The sequence below is a fragment of the Brachypodium distachyon genome, chromosome 3, assembly GCF_000005505.3.
Source record: "Brachypodium distachyon strain Bd21 chromosome 3, Brachypodium_distachyon_v3.0, whole genome shotgun sequence".
In the NCBI taxonomy this organism is placed as follows: Eukaryota; Viridiplantae; Streptophyta; class Magnoliopsida; order Poales; family Poaceae; genus Brachypodium; species Brachypodium distachyon.
The window spans coordinates 52,194,310-52,214,841 of NC_016133.3; the positions used below are offsets into that span (position 1 = coordinate 52,194,310).

The 20,532-nt window shown below is 43.6% G+C and overlaps 2 protein-coding genes across 5 annotated transcripts; one reads left to right on the plus strand and one right to left on the minus strand.

Moving 5' to 3' along the window:
• Positions 1-481: 481 nt before the first annotated feature.
• Positions 482-12,754, plus strand: LOC100838696 (mitogen-activated protein kinase kinase kinase YODA). Of its 4 annotated transcripts, XM_010237505.3 has the most exons (14): positions 482-855; positions 2,065-2,778; positions 2,876-3,613; positions 5,936-6,023; positions 6,125-6,187; positions 6,409-6,569; positions 6,664-6,739; positions 7,031-7,090; positions 7,230-7,337; positions 9,538-9,774; positions 10,087-10,178; positions 11,271-11,743; positions 11,898-11,948; positions 12,359-12,754. In XM_010237505.3, exons 2-13 carry the CDS (start codon positions 2,234-2,236, stop codon positions 11,906-11,908), a joined length of 2,652 nt encoding a protein of 883 aa, XP_010235807.1. In that variant the 5' UTR covers positions 482-855; positions 2,065-2,233; the 3' UTR covers positions 11,909-11,948; positions 12,359-12,754. The 4 variants fall into 4 exon arrangements, 2 of the variants coding, with proteins under 2 accessions (XP_010235807.1, XP_024316537.1); XR_731852.3 differs by having other exon boundaries at positions 483-855; positions 11,271-11,948; XM_024460769.1 differs by lacking the exon at positions 12,359-12,754 and having other exon boundaries at positions 483-855; positions 11,271-12,264.
• Positions 12,755-13,574: 820 nt separating this feature from the next.
• LOC100839000 (aquaporin PIP1-1) lies at positions 13,575-16,623 on the minus strand. Its single transcript, XM_014900894.2, has 4 exons — positions 16,138-16,623; positions 15,062-15,357; positions 14,508-14,648; positions 13,575-14,045 (listed from the first exon to the last, which is right to left on the minus strand). Exons 1-4 carry the CDS (start codon positions 16,472-16,474, stop codon positions 13,950-13,952), a joined length of 870 nt encoding a protein of 289 aa, XP_014756380.1. The 5' UTR covers positions 16,475-16,623; the 3' UTR covers positions 13,575-13,949.
• Positions 16,624-20,532: the final 3,909 nt, after the last annotated feature.

A 20,532-nucleotide genomic window follows, 5' to 3' on the forward strand; every position in this document is an offset into this window, starting at 1 on the left:
TTCCGAAACAAGAGTATTTTTATAATTGATTTTTTTTCTTTTTTCAAATGATTTTTATGGTTGGATTCCATTATCAGGATTTATCACGATAATGGAATAGAGGTTCACACCGCCCACGTAAGTTTTAAACACACTTGCCGCTAAAAGCTATTCTCGCCGTTTCATTATTTTTGTCAAAATATTACATGCATCCAGACGTTTTAAAAAAACAAATACATCAATTTTTAGGCAAATTTAAGACAAGAATTATGAAATTATAAAACGGAGAAAGTAACAAGAACGCATGCCAGATGTTCTACGACAAGCAAAAGCAAAAAGTACCAAACCAGACTACTTACAGAAAAAATCAACAGAATGAAACGTTTTTCTTAATGCTGACCGAGATGCACATTTGGTTTGTCTAATTCCGCATTTCTACTTTGACAGAATAGATTTCTCACAAAATCAGATTTTCCGTGACCGTTATGCCTTTCGGTCGCTTTGGCAGGCTCGACCAGATCAGATCGATTCGATCTCCATCTTTCTGGCGACACTGAGCACAGAAAGCAGAGAGAACGGGAAGAGAGAGGCGAGAGGAGGGGGCAGGAACCCTAGCTGCGGGAGGGCGGCTGGCGCCCCGCAAGCGCCGGAGAGACGCCGCGCCGTGCACTTGCTGGCACGCACGGAAGGAAGCGGGGAGCTGCAGGGGGGCGCGAGCGGTGATCGGTGGCTTCAAGCAGCGGGCAAGCTGGACCTGGGCCTGTGGGCTGTGGCTGGCGGTGCCGAGGCCGAATCGAGGTTGGAGGAGACCGCGGCAGCGGGAGCTCACCTTCTCGTGATGAGATGCGAGACAACTAGCAGCGACAGGAGGACGAGGTCTACTGTAACAATCTACTCACTGAATTGCAATTTTTTGCTTAAAGTATGATCCTCATCTGCGATGCGATTCCTAGTAGGCTAGTAGCAATGTAGTCTGTGCTAAAAAAAAAGGTAGCAATGTAGTCTCCCTTTTCGTAGGATAGTGATGCTGAATTGGAGTTTGGCCTCACAGGGTCAGGGTTCTGGATGAGGTTTGTTGGGAACTGCTCCTACAAAGTTGTGAAGAGAACAAAATGAATTTGACTGCAATGATTTTCTGTTAAGAATTTTATCCTGGATAGTGTTGAGGGCTTGTAGTATTTCAATTTATAAGAAACGATTTGCATGGAATCAATTACATCATAAGTTTCATTTTCATAGGTAAAGGGCTTCATTCGTGCCCCTCTCGTCTCGTCTCTCTCTGTTCTCTGCGTGTCGCCTGCTGGCTGGCTGGATGGATGGATCACAATGGTCACACGAATTTCTAACTTGTGGGACCAAAAAGCAAAAAGAATAAAACAATACTAATAGGATTTTGCCGAACCAGAGGGCAAAGTGTGGCATTTTGTCAAACATAAAATAAGTTGTGTGCCCTGGGCAAAGCGCAAAGAAAAACATGGCATTTTGTCAAGTTCCCTTTTCCTCTTCTGCATCCGTGTACCAATACTGAAAATGAGTCACAGCGGGGGAACTGTCAGAGGATGGACCATCAGCACTACCACCTGCAAATCTAACTCATCTGAACCGTGGAGACACATGATCAAACGGCTTGGAACCAAAATTTTAGATTTTCGAACTTTGAACCATTTCCACCTGAGGCACGCCCTTTCATGTTTAGAGGAACAGGCAACGATCATCTTACGAGTGTAAAAGCGACACTACAAACTTGAAGAAAGCTTGCGGGGGCATTTATCCTTTGTGGTTTTAAGATGAATTCTGAAGGTCAATGTGGAAATAAATGTTCAAAATTTGAGAACATATGTACTAAAAAATAATAAAGAAAGCACGCTTCACCTTGATCTGGTCAATGGTCATGTACTTTTCTATTGAAAAGCATCATTTTCTTCCACTTGTTGTGATAAATTGTAATAATGCTCTATTGTTATGCTCACTATTTTATTTATGTAACATTTGCTATGAATTTAGTTTCAGTATTTGGAGTGAAGAACACACTGCGAGATCTCAAATCGCATTAACAGGCACTAACCGAAAATCTCAACATTTCAGTGTTCCGGTCGTGTGGATGGCTTTTTGTTGGTCAAGTAGTGAAATGGGGATGCACTAATCCATCTAACTATTTGGCAGACCATGGTAGCTGATTAGACTGTATGACCTCATCACCTTGCTATGGATATATAGCTCAGTTAATTCCTGCACAACCAATTTCATATTCAATATGCCACCATGGGGGGGAAAGTCTTCATCCAAAGAAGTTAAGAAGACTGCCAGAGAAAATATAATTGACACATTTCAGCAGTTCATAAGTCCAAGTGAGCATAAGGGGAGCACAAAATCGCGAGGGAATCGCGGACGCTGTAAAGACTCAACTGCTGAGAAAGGTTGCTGGTCTACTGCCCAATCACGGTCCACATCCCCTTCAAAAGAGGTTTCTCGTTGTCAAAGCTTTGCAGCAGATAGACCAAATGCACAACCACTTCCTCTTCCTAGATCACGTGCTGGGGTGACGCGCACTGTTTCTGATGTTACCGACTCAAAGCCCATTTTGCAAAGGCATGACAAAGGACAGCAGCTACCACTGCCTACCCAGAATCGGCTTCAGAAAAGACCTGAAACTACTGAATGTGTTGCAGAATTAGCAACTGCATCTGTCTCCAGCAATTGTTCTATTGATAGTGATGATTGTGGAGATTCTCAGTTTCACAGTCCTGTGGGAAATGATGCTGAAAATGTGACTAAAGTTACAACAATGATTAGTTCAAGGTATGCTCCATAGCACCGCAATTCATTCAAATACATCCTTTTGTTTGTGTAATACTCAAAGACATCCTTATGAATCTTTAATTTTCTATTTGTGCAGCGTTGTGCATAAAGAATGTTCAAGTGCTATCACCACAAAGAGCACTAAGGAAGTGACAAAGTTGGGCAGTGCTTTTCTCAGGAACCAAATTCTGCCCACATCTCCAACTGGTACTGTTTCAGACCGTTACCAAACCAATTTACAAAACACATGCCAGGTTGCTCTGGAGAGTGCTCCAAACAGTTTGATGTCAAGCCCTTCTCAAAGCCCAAGAACAATATTTCCTGACCAGATTCCAAGTTCAGCTTTTTGGGCAGTGAAGCCTCATGCAGATATAACATTCCTTGGGTCTGGTCAGTGCTCCAGTCCAGGTTCAGGGCAAACATCTGGGCATAATTCAGTGGGAGGTGATATGCTAGCTCAGCTCTTCTGGCAGCCTAGCCGAGGCAGTCCAGAGTGTTCACCAATTCCTAGCCCAAGAATGATGAGTCCTGGTCCAAGTTCGAGGGTGCATAGCGGAAGTGTCTCTCCATTGCATCCGAGGGCTGGTGGGATGGCACCTGAATCTCCAACAAATCGGCATGATGAGGTGAAGAAGAAGCAAACCCACAGATTGCCGCTTCCACCGTTAAGCATCTCTAATAGTTCCACCTTTTTGCCGAACAACTCCGCCCCAACAAGTCCTATATCTCGTAGTCCTGGTAGAGCAGAGAATCCACCCAGTCCTGGATCACGTTGGAAGAAGGGAAAGCTGATTGGACATGGGACATTCGGCCATGTATATGTTGGCTTTAACAGGTATGTCTCTGCCATGCTTGGAGTTGGAAGTTGTCCAATTCAATATGTATGACAATTACAAGCATGGCTTGCTTTTTCATAGAAATGAGCTTAGTGTTTGAGAAAGAAATTGGTCTTTGTTATGCATTTTCTGTACTTCTGAATATTTGTTGCTCTGCTATTTATTTCTCATGGATGTGTTTATCTACTGACTACTGCTACCTTTACAAAAAAAGACGATTTTTGGCCAGTTGCACAAGCTACAAAATTATCCTACAATCTTACTAATCTCCACTCAGTTAACTCTTACTATATTCCTCCTGTATACTTCTTTCTCAAATCACATTTGCAAAGCACATTCATATGACAATAAAATGATTAATAATACATTGGCATGTTTGGACTTTGGAATAGAGTCCCGCCTTGAAAACCTAGGACTTCATCTATTCAGTTAAATTAAAGGCTAGCGCTGCTATACATACGATGTTATTCCGTACGATTTCAGTACGGTACTAGCTAGGACGCCATCCTTTCTTTGCACACAGCAGAGCAAAGCACTAAAGCGCATGTGTAATATAAGATGGCTTTGGTCAGTTCTATCTTCTGTGTCCAGTGACATCATAACGCAAAAGAACTACGAACATCTCATTGCGTTTTGCTGCTGGTATTTTTTTCAATGGAACAATCCAGTTTTTTGTCATGGTATTTTTTGTTTCTAGATTTTTCAAAAAAATTATAGAAAAAACGTATTCCCGCCGTCCGGAATTACATGTCAAAATATTACATGTATCTAGACGCTTTTTAAACATTGATACATCCATATTTTGACAAATTTGAGACAAGTAATATGGGTCGGAGGGAGTACAAACATTTACAATATCAAAGAAGTATACTACAAAGATACATATCATGTCGGAATTATAAACTAATTTGGAGGTGTAACTGTTGGTAAAATTTTAATTAAACTTAGTCAAATTTGGAGGTGTAAATGTCAGAATGAGCGTCATCGGCTCATTCTGGCGGCTGTAATGATTGATCTAGACATAATTTTTATTATGTTTGAGGTGTTCTGTACTTCTGGTAAACTTTGGTAATAGATATGGGTCCTTTTCGCAAAAAAATAAAATGAAACAATAACACAAATACAAATTCACAAAGCTAAAAATAGATGATCTAAATACATATCCTGTTGAGTAGTAGTACTATTTACTTGCACACACACAGCAGAGGGAAGGCACTAAGCCAGATCAGACGTCGTAACAAAATCGTACACATTCTGTCGTACGTGAACTATTTCCGATTAAAGGCTAACACATCGTATACTTTGTAACAGTGGCCAGTGGGAATAACAATCAATTTAGTTGGTTCCTTTTTCATGCTGTCCTCATTACTCCTTTAACATTCAAGTGGTCCTGTCACAATATTGTATGTCAGAGCACTAGAATAATCTTTTAGTTTTAACGTAAAATTGCATAAACACCCCATACATGTCACTCCTTGAGTTTAAAAACACCCCCATAACTTATTTTGTGTAGCAGAGACCTACACAAGTTATCTCTTTTTTTTAAAGACACTTGCCATTACTTTCTTACTAATATTTAATTGGAAAACACTACTCCCTCCGATCCATATTAATTGTCTCAAATTTGCCTAAATATGGATGTATCTATGCCTAAAAAACGTCTAGATACATGTAATATTTCGAAGATTAATATGGATCGGAGGGAGTAGAAAAGATAGTCATTAATGTACCAGCAGGCATGTTAGGGAGCGCTTGGTTCTTGTCTAGCTCGCTTGGACATAGCGCACACGAGCAAGGCCCTTCGTTTGGTGGAGGTCTCTGCTAGAGATGATCATTGGTTTTCGTTGAAGCTTGCCATTGAGAGAGAGCCAGTTCCACTCCCCGAATTGACAAGGTTTTTGTTGCCCCAATAGCTCCCTTGTCTGGCAAAGTTATTTTTTTTATGTGCTACCAAATGCGAAGTCTGACCAGGCAAGGCTAAGAAAGTAAGAATACTCTAGCTTTGGATCCAAACGCTCCCTTAGTCATCGCAACTCCAAATAAAAACCCTTTTCTTCTACTTAGTAACTTTTATCTGCTTGCTCTCAGAAGCTCAGGGATATGTTCTCTTCCATTACCTGTAAAAAATCTGCTTGCTCTCAGTTTCCTCCGTCATGTTAGCGACCTAGAGGAAACTTATAAGTTATAAGGGTGTAAATTCAAGTGACAACTCAGGGTGCTTTTACAATTTGCCCTTGTTTTACATAGCATCCATTGAGTGTTTTATTGTGCTTGCTCGTCAGCACATTTGTTTTATTTTTGTCATTTGTATATTGTATCAGTGATAGAGGCGAAATGTGTGCAATGAAGGAGGTTACCCTTTTCTCAGATGATCCTAAGTCAAAAGAAAGTGCAAGACAGTTGGGTCAGGTATGCCCTTTTTCCCATCATATTTACACCAGTGTTAACTCGGATTTTTCCATTGTCATTATCTAGTGTCATCTTTTTGATGTGATTGTTTCGTTCCTCAGGAAATATTAGTTCTGAGCCGGCTGCAACATCCAAATATTGTACGATACTACGGATCTGAAACGGTATAACCTATTCCCATCAATTGTTATTTACTGATCATAGCCTTGTTGTATTTCACTTTTGAACAGTTTATCTTCTCCAAACTCTTTTTCTTTAATTGGTCAAAAGATTACAAGACCTCCAGAGTTTTCTGCGTAATTGAGACTTCACTTTTGTCTTCACCTCCATGATTTCTTCTTCTTCTTCTAAATACGTCTCATAATTATCTATATATCCAAAACAGGTTGACAATAAACTTTATATATACCTGGAGTATGTGTCTGGCGGATCCATCCATAAGCTTCTGCAGGAGTATGGACGGTTTGGTGAACAAGCAATTCGCAGTTATACTAAGCAAATTCGTTTGGGCTTAGCTTATTTGCATGCAAAGAATACAGTTCACAGGTATCATTCCATTTATCATATTTGATTATACTTGTCTTGTCTAATCTACTTAAATATTTCTGTTTATATTTATATGCTTTTCTAAAATTTCCAGGGATATCAAAGGTGCAAACATATTAGTAGACCCTAACGGCCGTGTAAAGCTTGCTGACTTTGGAATGGCAAAACATGTAAGTTTGTTCTGTTCTCTCTCTTTTTTAAGATTGGTGAATACCAGTTCAAATATTCAAACAGGAAAATTAGTAGCTATAATCCCATCAACATCTTCGATATGAATAACCACTTTATTTTAGTGATTTAATCTATGGTCAGACATGCTAGTTACTGGGCAGTAGTTCTAGTGACGATATGGTCAATTATGTCTATTTAATTTCTTATAGATTTTAGAAGAAGAAAAACCGCTTTGAGAATATGATATTTTTTTTACTCATAAGTCATGAACTTGTTTTTTTGTTTCTTAGATCAATGGGCAGCAGTGTCCTTTCTCATTCAAGGGTAGCCCGTACTGGATGGCTCCTGAGGTATTGCTCCAATTCTAGTTTGTTCAATCACTTCTGTAGTTACTTTTATTTCGATCATGTGTATCTTACTATCTTCCCTTGTTTTAAAACATAACCTCTTTTCTGTTCACTTATACCGAAGGATGTAACAAATATGCAGGTTATAAAGAATTCTACTGGATGTAACCTAGCTGTGGACGTATGGAGTTTAGGGTGCACAGTTCTAGAGATGGCTACCTCAAAACCTCCATGGAGCCAATATGAAGGGGTTAGTACTAGATTTTGTGCAGTTTATATTTATTGGTGGAGTATAACTTTCTTTGCAAGGGAGAGGCTGCTATATAAGAATATAGGATGCATGATGCATATGTTTGTTGCTTCTGCATTACAATCAGCTGTTCAGCATGGATAGCTGCATCCTGTTACCTCAGCTCCCTTTAAATTTATATATCATGACTAAACTTATAATTATTATTATGGAGTGTGTTCTTCACAATAGGATCTTGGGGTAATCGTCCGGACAGTAAACTCGTGGCACCGCTGGTTGATTACTTGGTCACCCGGGTGTGCATGGGGAGAGAACAAGGTGCATGAGAACATTCTTTGACACCTAGCGAAATTCAGTCCAAGTGAGAAGTGTGATCCAAATGTATACTGTATGTATACCGTGCCCAAATGGAGAGTCGCTCTCCTACTTATAGGCAGGAGAGGCGATGATGTGAAGTTACAATCCTGCCGCAGTTTATGGTCTCGCCCCTTGGTCATTTTGTCCTGCCAAGCGCAAGCATGTCATTCCCTTCCTCACCGTCGTAATAGCATATTCTCTGGCCGTCTTACTCCGTGGGCCATGTTATATGGGTGTCCTAAACATCTGGAGCTGCCGATGTCATGATGTGCCACGCCAAGTGCCATGTTGTATGCCTTTGTGGTGAGACTTGATGCATGCTGGGTTGCACGCCAAGACTTCGCCACACACTGCATCATCTCCAAGTGCTGTGCCCTTTGCTGCGCGACGTGTCTCTCTCCTCATGCATCGCCTTGGAGAAGGATTGCAACCAAATACCTCAAATGTGGGAAATTAGTTATACTGGTAATTGCTTCGACTCTGGGTAGTAAGCGCCTCATCATGCCCTTCGCCGCACAGCACGTCTTTCTCCTCCTGCTTCATCTTGGAGAAGGATTGTGACAAAAATACCCCCAAATGTGGGAAATAATATTAGTAGTACCGGTAATTGCGAGTTTTAGATGTGTGTTAATGTGTTCTGAGGTGATTCAAAGAGGGGTTAGGGGGGCTAATTCTGCTTTGAATTTCTTATCAGTTGTACAATATTCTTGAACTGTTGCTTTAGTATTGCTATATTGACCTAAGCTTAGCTCTCTTTTTTTTTGTTATTCCATGCTATAATTTTGACTAGATTTTCTTTTCTGGAACACGCGTTGAAATGTGTGTATAAAAAGAAAAATGCTGAGACGGCACAAAGATTTTTCTTTTTCTTTATGCATATGTGTGAACACTGAACAGCCAAACACTTGTATGCTTTCTTTCCTTTTCTTTTTCTTTAGCATGCCATATTTCTCTGTTGTGTTCCACAGTAGTGGTTATGCCAAACCAAACAACCTTTTCCTTACTATTGTTCCTTTCGAAAATTATATTTCATTTGTAAAGAGAAAAATCCTTATATGCCACTAAAAGTTGCCCTGTTTCCTATTCCTTCCTATATTATTGAATTGAAATATTGGCCCTCGTGTGCCACTACCATCAACTCTGTTTGGCCCAGTTGCTCTTAACCTGTCAATCCCTGCAAAGCTACCAGTTTTTTGTCAAATGCTGATTGTACCCTCGCAAAAACTTATTGGCGCACATGTCATCTCCCCCATCCTCTCTCTGTTCTCTCCCCTACACTCTCCGAAGATCTTGGAGCACCGCCACCTTGTCCAATGGCGAGGCCGTGAATCTCAGTGAGCTCATCTTCAAGCTCACCAAGAACCTTCAGCTCCTGCGAGTTCCAACGGCATTCAATGGCTTCATGGCACAGGATTAGCACAGAGCAAGGTGAGGAGAGTCCGAGAGGACACCAATGGAGTTGTACAAATGGACAAGACGAGCACGGATAGAGGAGCTTAACCCAGTGTGGTTGGCTTCCACGAGCTCTGGATCCGATCTAGTCCGGCAGAGGCCCATTGGGGTGGAGACTGTAGATGGCAGACTCCACCAGCCAGGAAGCAGAGGAAAAGAAGGAAAGTAGAAGGGCAATTCTGTCCTTCTGCGGCCCCCTTGACAGAATGACACCACATGGTTGGAAGTGGCATAAAGGGGACCAAAAAGACACTCGGCGACGTAGAAGGGATCACATTTTTTCTGAGTGGCAGTTGAGGAAGCGACGTCAAGTGTCATTTTAAAAACTGCCTCTTAGGTTTTTAATCATTTTTATTATCTGGGTGTTGACACAATTCTTTCTCTTTTATAGATTGCTGCGATGTTTAAGATAGGAAACAGCAAGGAGCTTCCACCAATACCAGATCATCTCTCTGAAGAGGGCAAAGATTTTATACGTCAGTGCCTGCAACGTGATCCATCTAGCCGTCCAACAGCAGTGGATCTTTTGCAACATTCATTTATACGAAGCGCATTACCGCCTGGAAAATCAGTTGCCTCTACTCCGTTGGAACAGTTGGATGATATATCTTGCAAACCAAGTTCTAAGGTACCGATGGTTGAGTGTTACTGGGAGGTGCTGTCCTAGTTTTTTTTAAAAGAGAGTTGTGTTTTCCTTAGGCTACATTATCATGCTTGTTCAGCTAGCAGATTTCCATCCTACATTCTGTAAATATCATAAATTTAGCCACACTCGAGTTTTAGTTTATCACTTCTGGCCCTCTAGCACATATATATGTTGCTAAGAGACCTACTTTAGTATTGAAGGCCTTGATCGACGGCTGGGTGCCTCTTGGTTTTACTTCTCTTACTATTCCTGTGACTGGCTTACATTTTGTCTGGTTCTTGTGATGTTCCTCAGGTGGTTGGGCATGTCAGAAATATGTCTTCTTTGGGTTTGGAAGGTCAATCCATTTACCAGAGAAGAGCTGCAAAATTTTCTTTGACACACAGGTAATCCATTCTTTATTTTCTGAATTTACAGTTCATAATCATTATTGCTTTAGTGTGTTCGAGCAGACTGTCCTAACTGCTAAATGAGCAGCAACCAATTAAAATTGCAACCAGTAATTTTCACAGCATAGCCTTTGTGTCCTAACTCAACGAAGAATAAGTTAGTTAACATTCGAAAATAGGATATTGCAATTATGCTAGTGTTCCATAGGAGAAACATCTGTTGAGAACCACCCTTACGTTGCAAACTGTGCAAACTCCGTAAAAACCATGTTTAGAAGTTTCAAAAAAAATCCTAAAAGAATACCATATGTTGGAGTCCAAACTCAATTGCATTTGGAAGAATTTAAAAGGCAAATATACAAATGAATAGTGCCAACCACCGAAGAATCGCCTCATGGTAAATTGTTGTTTACATGATACTGGACGACACAATTGAGATTGGAATTGAATTTTGACACACACACATAGGACATCACTTCCCCAACATATGCTAATGTTTTGGAGATTTTTTTGAACTTTTACAGTGGGTTTCATAGAGTTTTCACCGTACAGGTGGTTTTCGCCTTATACATCACCATAATCCATATTTTTAATGAAATGACAGAAATCTCTTTATGAAGTTACATGCACAGTTGCACACATCTGTACACAGGGCGGAGCCAGGCCCGGTGCTACCTGTGCTGTAGCACCGGCCTGGCAAGGATGATCTACTAAGTATTTAGTTCATTAGTATGGAAAATTCACAAGTATAGCACCATTAGTCCCATCTTAGCACCATCCTTTTTCAGTTTCTGGCTCCGCCACTTACATCAGTTTTATGTTGCTGTTCCTCCTCTTTCATTTATCTAAACTGCAATGGACTCCCATTGTAATTATAAAATGCCATTAGTCCCCTCTCGAACTGTAACTGTGCCATTGCTTTTAATGTTTTAGCTGTGTATGAAGCTGTCATCTTGTTATTACATCTTCCCCTTGTTTGCTTATTCTAGTGCAGTCTATTTCCATTTTCCTGTCAGAAAATATGCTCCCCAGTGACTTTTCTTCATATCTGCATAAAATGCACGTCCTCTAATTATTAGTGTTCTGCAGTGATATTCATATACGGAGCAATATTTCTTGCCCAGTTTCTCCATGTGGAAGCCCTCTTCTGAGGTCAAGATCCCCGCAACAACAAAATGGTACAATGTCACCATCTCCGATTTCTAGCCCCAGAACTACTTCGGGTGCTTCCACTCCTCTGACAGGTGGCAATGGAACCATACCTCCTAACCATACTAGACAACTAGCTTACAGCAACAAGGGTGTCACAATCGCATCGAGAGTTCTTGATGAACACTGGGCTAGCCGGCCTCCAGATCCAGTTCTTGGTCATTTAGTTAGAGCTCAACAACTCTCGACAAGCATTCGGGGGAGAGTGGTCTCTGAAGCTGGCATTCGGGGACCTCAGTTTGGAAAGAGGAGACAACGGAATTTGCATGATAGGCCATTGGCTTCCGAGCATGCCTCTCAGCATGGCTTTGGGGATAATTTGAAGCTAAAACCTTCAGTGGACATGACATCTGGTAATCCACACCTCATACGCAACCATGGTCATTGATTCTCTAGAAAGGTTGTGCAATAGGCATTCAGTTGGAGCTTGATGAGATAATGTCTCTTTAGTAAGATCTGTATCATAGCAGAAGAAGACTTTCCACTAATTATTTCAGATGCTGACAGTTGGCAGTTGATATGGATTGTCCAACGCCATTTCTATCATTTCAAGTAAAGGTACGCCCCTTGCCAGCCTTTCCAGGAAATTATCACATTCAACATTTCTTTTCAAAAAGGGGAAGGAATAGGAAAATTTACATTGGGCGATGTAGTTTGTTTGATGCACAAAAACCGATGCATATCTTTTCGAGCAACTGGATGCATAAAATGTCACTAGGTGACATCATTTGCTCGGTACTGTATTTAGTTGGCAAACAAACTGGTATGACTTGACTATTTATAAGTTATCTTTTTGGTAATGTTCAGAAACATGGCATCAGATTCATGTATGCAATCTAGTTGGTTCTAATTGCATACTCAAGTCTTTTCGAAAGCCCCAATACCACCTTTCAAACTTCAGTTATTTCTTGTACACTAAAACCAGTCTTGATCAGAACCCATGTTAATATGGTACTCTTAATTTACAGATTACCATGAGAATTGCCCTATCAGGAGGGGCATAGACTGCCAGACTACCTGGTCTGTAATTGTATATTAGAGCATCTTTATACCGAAGGATCCGCAACAGTAGTTCTGAACCTTTATGCCCTTCCTCCCGTATCTGCATTTTATTTTCCCCGACTTACATGGTAATATTCCCTTGTGCAAGAGCTCAACTAGCAGCTCACGTTCTGCACATGATTAACAATTGAGCCATTCGGTTATTACCCAGATATTAACAATTCTGTATCTCATTCCATGTTGCAAGCTTCTGCCCACACTGAAGTGTTGTAATACTCCAGTAATTAGTACTAGGCCGATCCATAACTGTGTACATTACTCCGGGAATAGTGCAAAGATTCTAGTCATTGATTAAATTAGTACTATCCGGTAAATTTCGTCCATAACTCCATATCATTATGCCTTGATATGTCCTTCGTTGTTGTTGTTTGGCTGGTTGAGCAGTCCTTGGTGCAGCCAACTCCGGGTCTGCTTTCCAGTTTTTTGCTTTTACAGTCGTGCAATATGCCTTCCTGAGCTTCTTGTCTCGTGCTTGTTAAATCTGCACTTTCCAAAGTGTGCATAAGGACTAGGGGATACGTTCACCTTAAGTCGGTTAACCCGTTAAACCAGGGTGCACTGTCCAGAGCCTAGAAATTACTGCGCCCTGGACGGGTGAAATGCGAAAAGGAAAACAGGTAGTACCTACTACTCCAGACATTGCTTCCGAAAGAGTCCTTCGGCGCCTTGCAATTCTGGACTTGCCAGACGAACGAAGCACAATAAACAGACAGCCCATGTGCCGTGGCGTAGGGAGTGTAGCATGCACTACTCGCCTTTACATCTGTGTGTCATCAATCATCCTCGTCTTCATAGTTGTCCTGCCCCACGATCCACCAGAACGAACGGACCAGGCCCACTGCAGCACTAGTGCACTACTGTTGCAGTCTTGCAGATTCAAAAATGGAACCGAAAACCTCCAATCCACAAACGAACGTGCTGGACTCTCATCATCTGTGTCCAATCAGGTCCACCACTTGCGTTACTCGCTATAGCTAGGGTTCAGTGCTCCGTAGGTCAGCATCACTCGATTCAGAGCAAAAGCTTTTATCCTTACGATTTTATTTAAAAATGTTTGGCTTCACACCCTCCACCGTTGGATGCTACCTCGAGATACATACCAAGCAAGGGGAGGTCATCCAATTACATGGTGCCATTTTAGACCTTTTTTATTTTAGTCTCGCCTTTCGGCTGGGTAGGATCATCACTTCATCAGTGGTTTCCCTTTACCAAACCTTAGTTTAGGTTAGCCAATGGCTAGGGTAATCTCAGTATTGTTGTCAACTCTCCAGTGCATAAAGGGAGCACCCTTAAGAGAAACTACAGCAACAGATTTGTAACTTAAATCTCCACAACAACAGCATAGAGAACTCAGTACTGAATTACACAAGTTTGAGTTCAGATAGGATAGAACATCTCGAAGCGAGACAGGGAATCGACAACGGAGGCGGTAGTAGGAGGCGACGGAAACAAGACATTCACAAGCAGCTCGCTCTTCGGATTGCTAGCAGCGGCAGCTTAAGACCTGCTCTTGAATGGAATTGCCCTGATGATCACCTGATGGTAGACGGCGGCAAGGGCAGCGCCGACAAAGGGGCCGACCCAGAAGATCCACTGCAAAATGAAACAAGGGAGGTTATAATCTTTCTTCAAGGAATTACTCTTTTTTTTCTCTCTTCAACGTTGATAGGTTAAACATGAGAAATGAAGTGTTGTCATGTCACATAGCTTGTACAAAACTGGTACAGTAGTTGCTAGCTACATATACACAAACAGCTCACTTTTCAGAACAAATGAGCTACTAAACGCCTATTGATAGTGTGCCATTATGTTAGAATAACTGAAGTCGTCGAGTGTATGATTAATTGTGGTTGGTTACATACAATGCCTGATCAGTTGATACTTCCGAGAACTAAAGAACATGAAAAAACTCTGCACCAACTATCAACCAATATTCCCCACTATGAACCACAGAAAGTGCTGATTACATGTCTGATATATTCAGCCAGAATCAGTTCTATTATTAGTGGCACAATTTGCTGAAAATGGCAAGTAGGTAAGAGTTGTTTCACTCACATGGTCATTCCAGGCATGCTCCCTGTTGTAGATGATGGCAGCTCCAAGGCTCCTAGCAGGGTTGATGCCGGTGCCAGTGATGGGAATGGTGGCCAGATGGACCAGGAACACCGCAAACCCAATTGGCAGTGGGGCAAGGATCTGTTTTCACATACATTGGATGGGAAGATGTTACAGCATGTACCAAAATATATTACTAGAATCATAGTTAGAAGGCATACACAATTTGCTGGAACAAGATGAACTGGACAAACTGAATTCTGTTTTTTAGGAGGACAATCTAAATTTTAGCCATATAGTGCATACAACATTATCGCTTACAAGTTCCAAGCACATCAGTTCACTAGCTCTATTCGTATAAGACATGTTTATATGATTACACGCCAGAGGTAGATCCATAGATGTTCACCAGAATATGAATTACATCATGTTACTGGTTATGACGACAACTAGTACATCGGATAGCTTAGGCCAAACTAACAACTACGACGCTACCAGCAGCATGTAGTATCATATCAAACAAAACTGGGCAAGTAAAGGCGTAGAGTACTTACAGGAACATGGGAGTCTCTGGCATTCCTCTTGGCATCAGTGGCTGAGAAGACAGTGTAGACCAGTACGAAGGTGCCAATGATCTCGGCACCAAGGCCGTCACCCTTGGTGTAGCCACTGGCAACTGCATTTGCGCCACCACCGTTACCCATGTACAGCCCCTGCTGGAAGCCCTTCACCACTCCAGCTCCACAGATGGCCCCTAGGCATTGCATAACTATGTAGAAGATGGCCCTAGTCAGGGACAGCTTCCTGGCCAAGAACAGCCCAAAAGTCACTGCAGGGTTGATGTGTCCTCCTGTTACAGTAGCAGATAATAGAGATTAGCGAGCCCTTAACTTGTGTTTTTGTTGTTATGATTCTTAACCTAGGACATCTTGCCGTTCTCTCAAGTCCTCTCAAACTTTGATATTTAACCAAGCAGAATCTGAGAATCAGAAGCAGTACTACTGAAGGTTGGACCACAAAATTAACTTGGTAGCAGTTTACAGAGAGACATTGTACACGTTGACAATGAAAGATGCTTATTAACTACCACTAAATGCTGTGCTGCCCGTAGTAAAGATTAAGTAAGCCGATTTTGTAAAAAAAATATTACTGCATATCGTTTACCTCCAAGTGAAACGTAATCAGGATCAAGTGATTAAAATGAAGTTTTCCGTGTGCACTTTACAGGTTTGAGTATCCAGATTTGGGGCACTACAGAAGCGCTGGGTGAAAAAAATGAGTTTTATCCTTTATCAATAGCTGTGACTGCCTTGGCATACAAACAACTTTCACATACTAAAGCAGTGCAGTGTGCCGACGAAATGCCAAATAGCTGGAGTAGTAAATTACAATAGGACAAAACTCTAGGTGGAAAGGAGGTACGTATTGGTACAAGAACAAAACGTAAGAACCATAAATATGACATCAAGAGCACTAATAAGAAGCTTAGCTTGTAATATAGCGGAACTAATATTATGTTCTAGGAGTACGTCTCTAGGCAAGCAAGAAAAGGAACAGGTTTCAGCTGATTAATTAGGTTCACATGCAAGGCAAGCAAGCAAGAAGGGAAAAGAAAGCGGCTAAATTAAACCTGAGATGCCGGCGGTGCAGTAGACGAGCGCGAAGATCATGCCCCCGAAGGACCAGGCGATGCCCTGGATGCCGACGGTGGCGCACTTGGAGGGGGACTTGGAGACGCCCATGACGGTGAGCACGGTGATGTAGAGGAAGAGGAAGGTGGCGATGAACTCGGCGATCCCGGCGCGGTAGAAGGACCACGACTTGAGCTCCCCGGGCTCGAACAGCGGCGCCGGCGGGGGCTCCTTGTAGTCCTTGTCGTCCCCGCCGCCCTGCGCCGCCGTCCCGATCGGCTGCCGCTCCGAGAACTTGTTCGCCCCCAGCCGCACGTCCTCCTCTTTCCCTTCCATGATTCTCGCCTCTCTGCTCCTTTGTGCTCTGTGGTTAACTAGCTCTCTCTCGCTCTTCTTGAAGCAGCAGTGGCGTGTGAGTGAGTGAGCTGGGGTGGTGGGAGGCGTGGGCGTTATAAAGGCAGGAAGGGGCAGTGAGTGAGGACGGCACTGTGCAGAGAAGGTGGTTCTGGAAAAAGTGTAGGAGGTGATGGCTGATGAGCACGGGAGTGTCGAGTGGTGGTAGTTGGTTGGGTGCCTTTTCCGCTTTATTATTGTGGCCAAGCTTATCCAATTTGATCATTCTTCTTTCTGTTTGTCTGGACTGAGCAAAAAATTTCAGAAATGCCAACCACAGCGAAGGCTACGAAACTTGAGCTGCATAATTAGAGAAAAAGATATGTGCCGTCTGGCTGTCTGCAACAGACCATTTTTCAGAAAGTGCAAAGAAATTCTCCATCTTATTTCAAAGGAAAGAAGAAAAAAACTCCATGATATTGTTATCAACAGTTCGAGTGTGATATATCCATTTCTCTTGCTTCTTGTATTATTTTGCTGCACTTACTCAAGCTACGCTGCCAAAAAGCCTTTCCCTCCCTTCGAAGCATTCTTTAGCTTTTGCTCATGATCCTAAGCCACTATCCTCCTCCGGGGCCGTCTTCACAAACACAAGGACAGGGACAGCGATGTGGTGTACAATACTACCTCATACGTGTACGCAGACAACTGTTTCATACCCCTTTCCGGTAGCGCGGGCGTCCTTTTTTTTTGCGCTGATTACCGAAATTCTCTGAAGTTCGTTAGTTAATTAACTTGGACGGCACTGTTGCAGCAACACGCTGCACATCTATACCTATCAAAAAAAATACGGACCGTACTCTTCACCTATTCTTTCGTCGTTCGTCAAACTCTTCGTCCCGCACCCTGGCACGGTTGGGCTGACAAAAGCCCGCATCCTGATCACTGGCCCATCCCACGACCGCGGCACGCGTTCGTCATCCTTCCCCGACACCATCTGCGCCCTCTCTTCACCCTCGATGCAGCCGCCGCAATCTTCATCTGCGTGCACCGACGCTGCCATCCTCCCTCTGCTCACGCCGCCGCCCTCCTCGCCTACTCGCGCCGCCGCTGTGATCCCTCTCTGCGCGCTACCGCCTCCATGCTCCCTCTGCACGCGTTGCCGCCGCCGTCTGCGATGGTAACATGACGGCGCTCCGTGAAGAGGAAGCTGTTCGGGGAAGGAGCAGGCGGCGCAGGAATGCGGGAAGAAGAAGAGGGCAACGCGGCCCAAGCTCACGCCGGACCTGCTCCTCTTCGACACCGGCCTGGGCTTCGTCTTCTGCTACTTCCCCAAGGCCTTCAAGCCACGCGCCTGCCCCGGCCACAAGGTTTGTCTTGCAGCCTGCCTACACCCTGCTTAAACCCTTCCACAGGTCTGTTCCCGATTTCCTGATCGATTCGTGTAGTGGGTTGATTGGTCTGTACAGTTCTGGTCCTTGCTCTGTTCTCGCAAGTTGATATGATGCACATGCACAGCTCTTTTGTTTTCACAAGCGTGCCGAACACAAATGTTTGAAAAGGATAAAGGAAAATGAATGTCCTGCCTGGAATTATTCAGTTATTTACTACATATATGAACAAAGAGTGCAGCCTGTTGCTGGTCACTATAAAAGAATGTTTTTATTATGGTATGGCCTCCTAATTCTGATTTATTGTCTTGCTGTCAGGTGGAGGACCTTGGCAATCTGATCAAGATTTATACTGACTGGCAATCCCACTTGATCCCTTATTACTCCTTTCAGCAGTTCGTGCAGAAAGTTCAGAAAGTTGGGGCCAGTAACCGCGTTAGAGTAAGCTACTTTCTTCCTTTTAGCATTTTCCTACCATGCTGTTACAGACAAGTTGAGCAGTCCTCGGAGTATATGGTCAACTTAACTTGTGTACCGTAATTTATTTTATCTCTTTTAGGGTGGTTAGCTTAAGTTTATATGTATTTTGTCTTGCTAGATAGGGTGCTCGAAATAGAATTAGTTATTGCCACCACCACCTGCGGCGCTCCGTGAAGAGGAAGCTGTTCAGGGGGAAAGCGGGATGGGGAAATGGTGCGGTTGGGCTAGCGTGGATCAAGGCGGAGGAGGAGACCGCTCGTGCTGCTACGTGGGAGGCCACGGTCATGATGTTGCGCCTGCAAAGGGAGAAGGCCGAGGTCCACGTGGAATTTTTGCTTGAATCAAAATTCAGTTTGTATAGCCCAACTGCCATGTTGATCTCTTTTTTTCTTCTGAATTTCATCAATGTTACGCTTATTATTATCACTTTCGTGGAAATTATAACATGTGGTGTATTTTTAAGTCCGTGGCAGCGCGCGGGCGAGGATTGAGGAACGAAGAGGTGATATTATGAGCCGCTGACACTTCATGCCATATCTTGGGCTGTAGCAGTTATACTGCCTCTAACTTGCCCTTCTTATGGTAATGGTCGGATACAGGTTGCAATGATGTTCAATCTCTACTTATTAAGGAAGTAAATACAATGCCTTCTTATGATGTTCTAGAAAGATCATTTTGTCTTTTCTAGACCGGGCTAAAAAAATTTCATCATCAGTCAATGCTTGATGCTTGGGTAAGAGGTTTAGATTTGTGGACTCGAGTATCTCTGAATTAGTAAATTTGGCTCAATGCTTGAGGCAACTTCATCAGCGTAATAGGATGTCGGATTCGTGCTTGTTCGTTGAATTTCGGGTTTTCCCCTGTAATTTATATATATTTAGTTTTATTAGCTCAGTTATGTAGTTTGTAGAAGGAAATATATTGTTGTCTTCTGAGAGGGTAGATTATAAAGACAAAAAATTTGGAAGATTTTTTTTAAAGGAATGTTTGATGGTCATCAAAGAAGACCGAACAGAAAAAGATTTGAAGCATTCTTTGAGTATATCATTTTATTTTGTTGTTTCGTTGCAACGCACGGGCATTTCAGCTAGTGATATGAAATACTCCATCTGATCCTAAATTCTTGACTCAAATTTGCCCAAATATGGATGTATCTATTCTTAAAAATCGTCTAGATACATGTAATGAGAAAATTACTTAAAACCACCACATTTGGGGCACGTGTCTAGGAAAACTACTTTTTTTAAAAAATAAATCAAATTACCACCGTTTTGAGGGACACGGGTCACTCCGAACACTAATCTTTCGGTTGAACATGAATTGACAGCAAATCTGACAATAGGGCCCACTTCTCGGAGCCAACGTGGCGCCACATCAGCACTCAACAGCCAGCAAAGAAAGAAAATGAATTCGCCCCATGGCCGTGGACTACTTGCTGTCCTGCGGTGGAATTCGTCCCGGAGAAAACCCATGGCCGTGGACGAGCTGCTCCAAGCGACGCGCCTGGCTCCATCCGCGCCGTCGCCGCCGCTCTGAGCATGGGGCATGGGATGGCGGCGCTCTGGTCGTCCGCCGCGCGTCAAAAGGAGGGGGGGCTCATGCGCCGCAGCTCGCGCCCCGCTTTCGGGAGGAGGGGGACTCGTGCGCCGCTGCTTGTGCCGCGCATAGGGAGGAGGGCGGCTCATGCCGTCGTGCGCCGCTGCTCGTGCCGTGCGTCGGGAGGAGGCTGTTCGCACCGCTCGTCAGGAGGAGGGGCGGCTCATGCGCCGCTGCTCGCGCCCCACGTTCGGGAGGAGGGGGACTCGTGCGCTGCAGCTCATGCCGCGCGTAGGGAGGAGGGGCGGCGCGTCGGGGAAACCGAATTGGAGCTGCACGACCGGTGGAGGAGAGACGACGCGGGGGCGCTCCGGGCAGCAACGGGCTCGGGAGAGGGCGTCAGTGGCTTCGCGAAAGAGAGGCGGATGTCCTAGCGTCGGAAGCAGGGGAGGCTTCGGTTGGGCAGATGGGGAGTGGCGGCGCACTGCCGGAGGCGTGGAAGACGACCTCGCGCGGGGGCCTTGGGGCATGCGCAGGGTTCAGGCGTTGTGGGTTAGGGTGCGGGGCGACGTGGTGGGGTTAGGGAGGCCTAGAGGTCGACGGGGAGCGGCCGGAGTTGGGCTATAGAGTTGGCCGGGATTGGAGAAGAAAAGG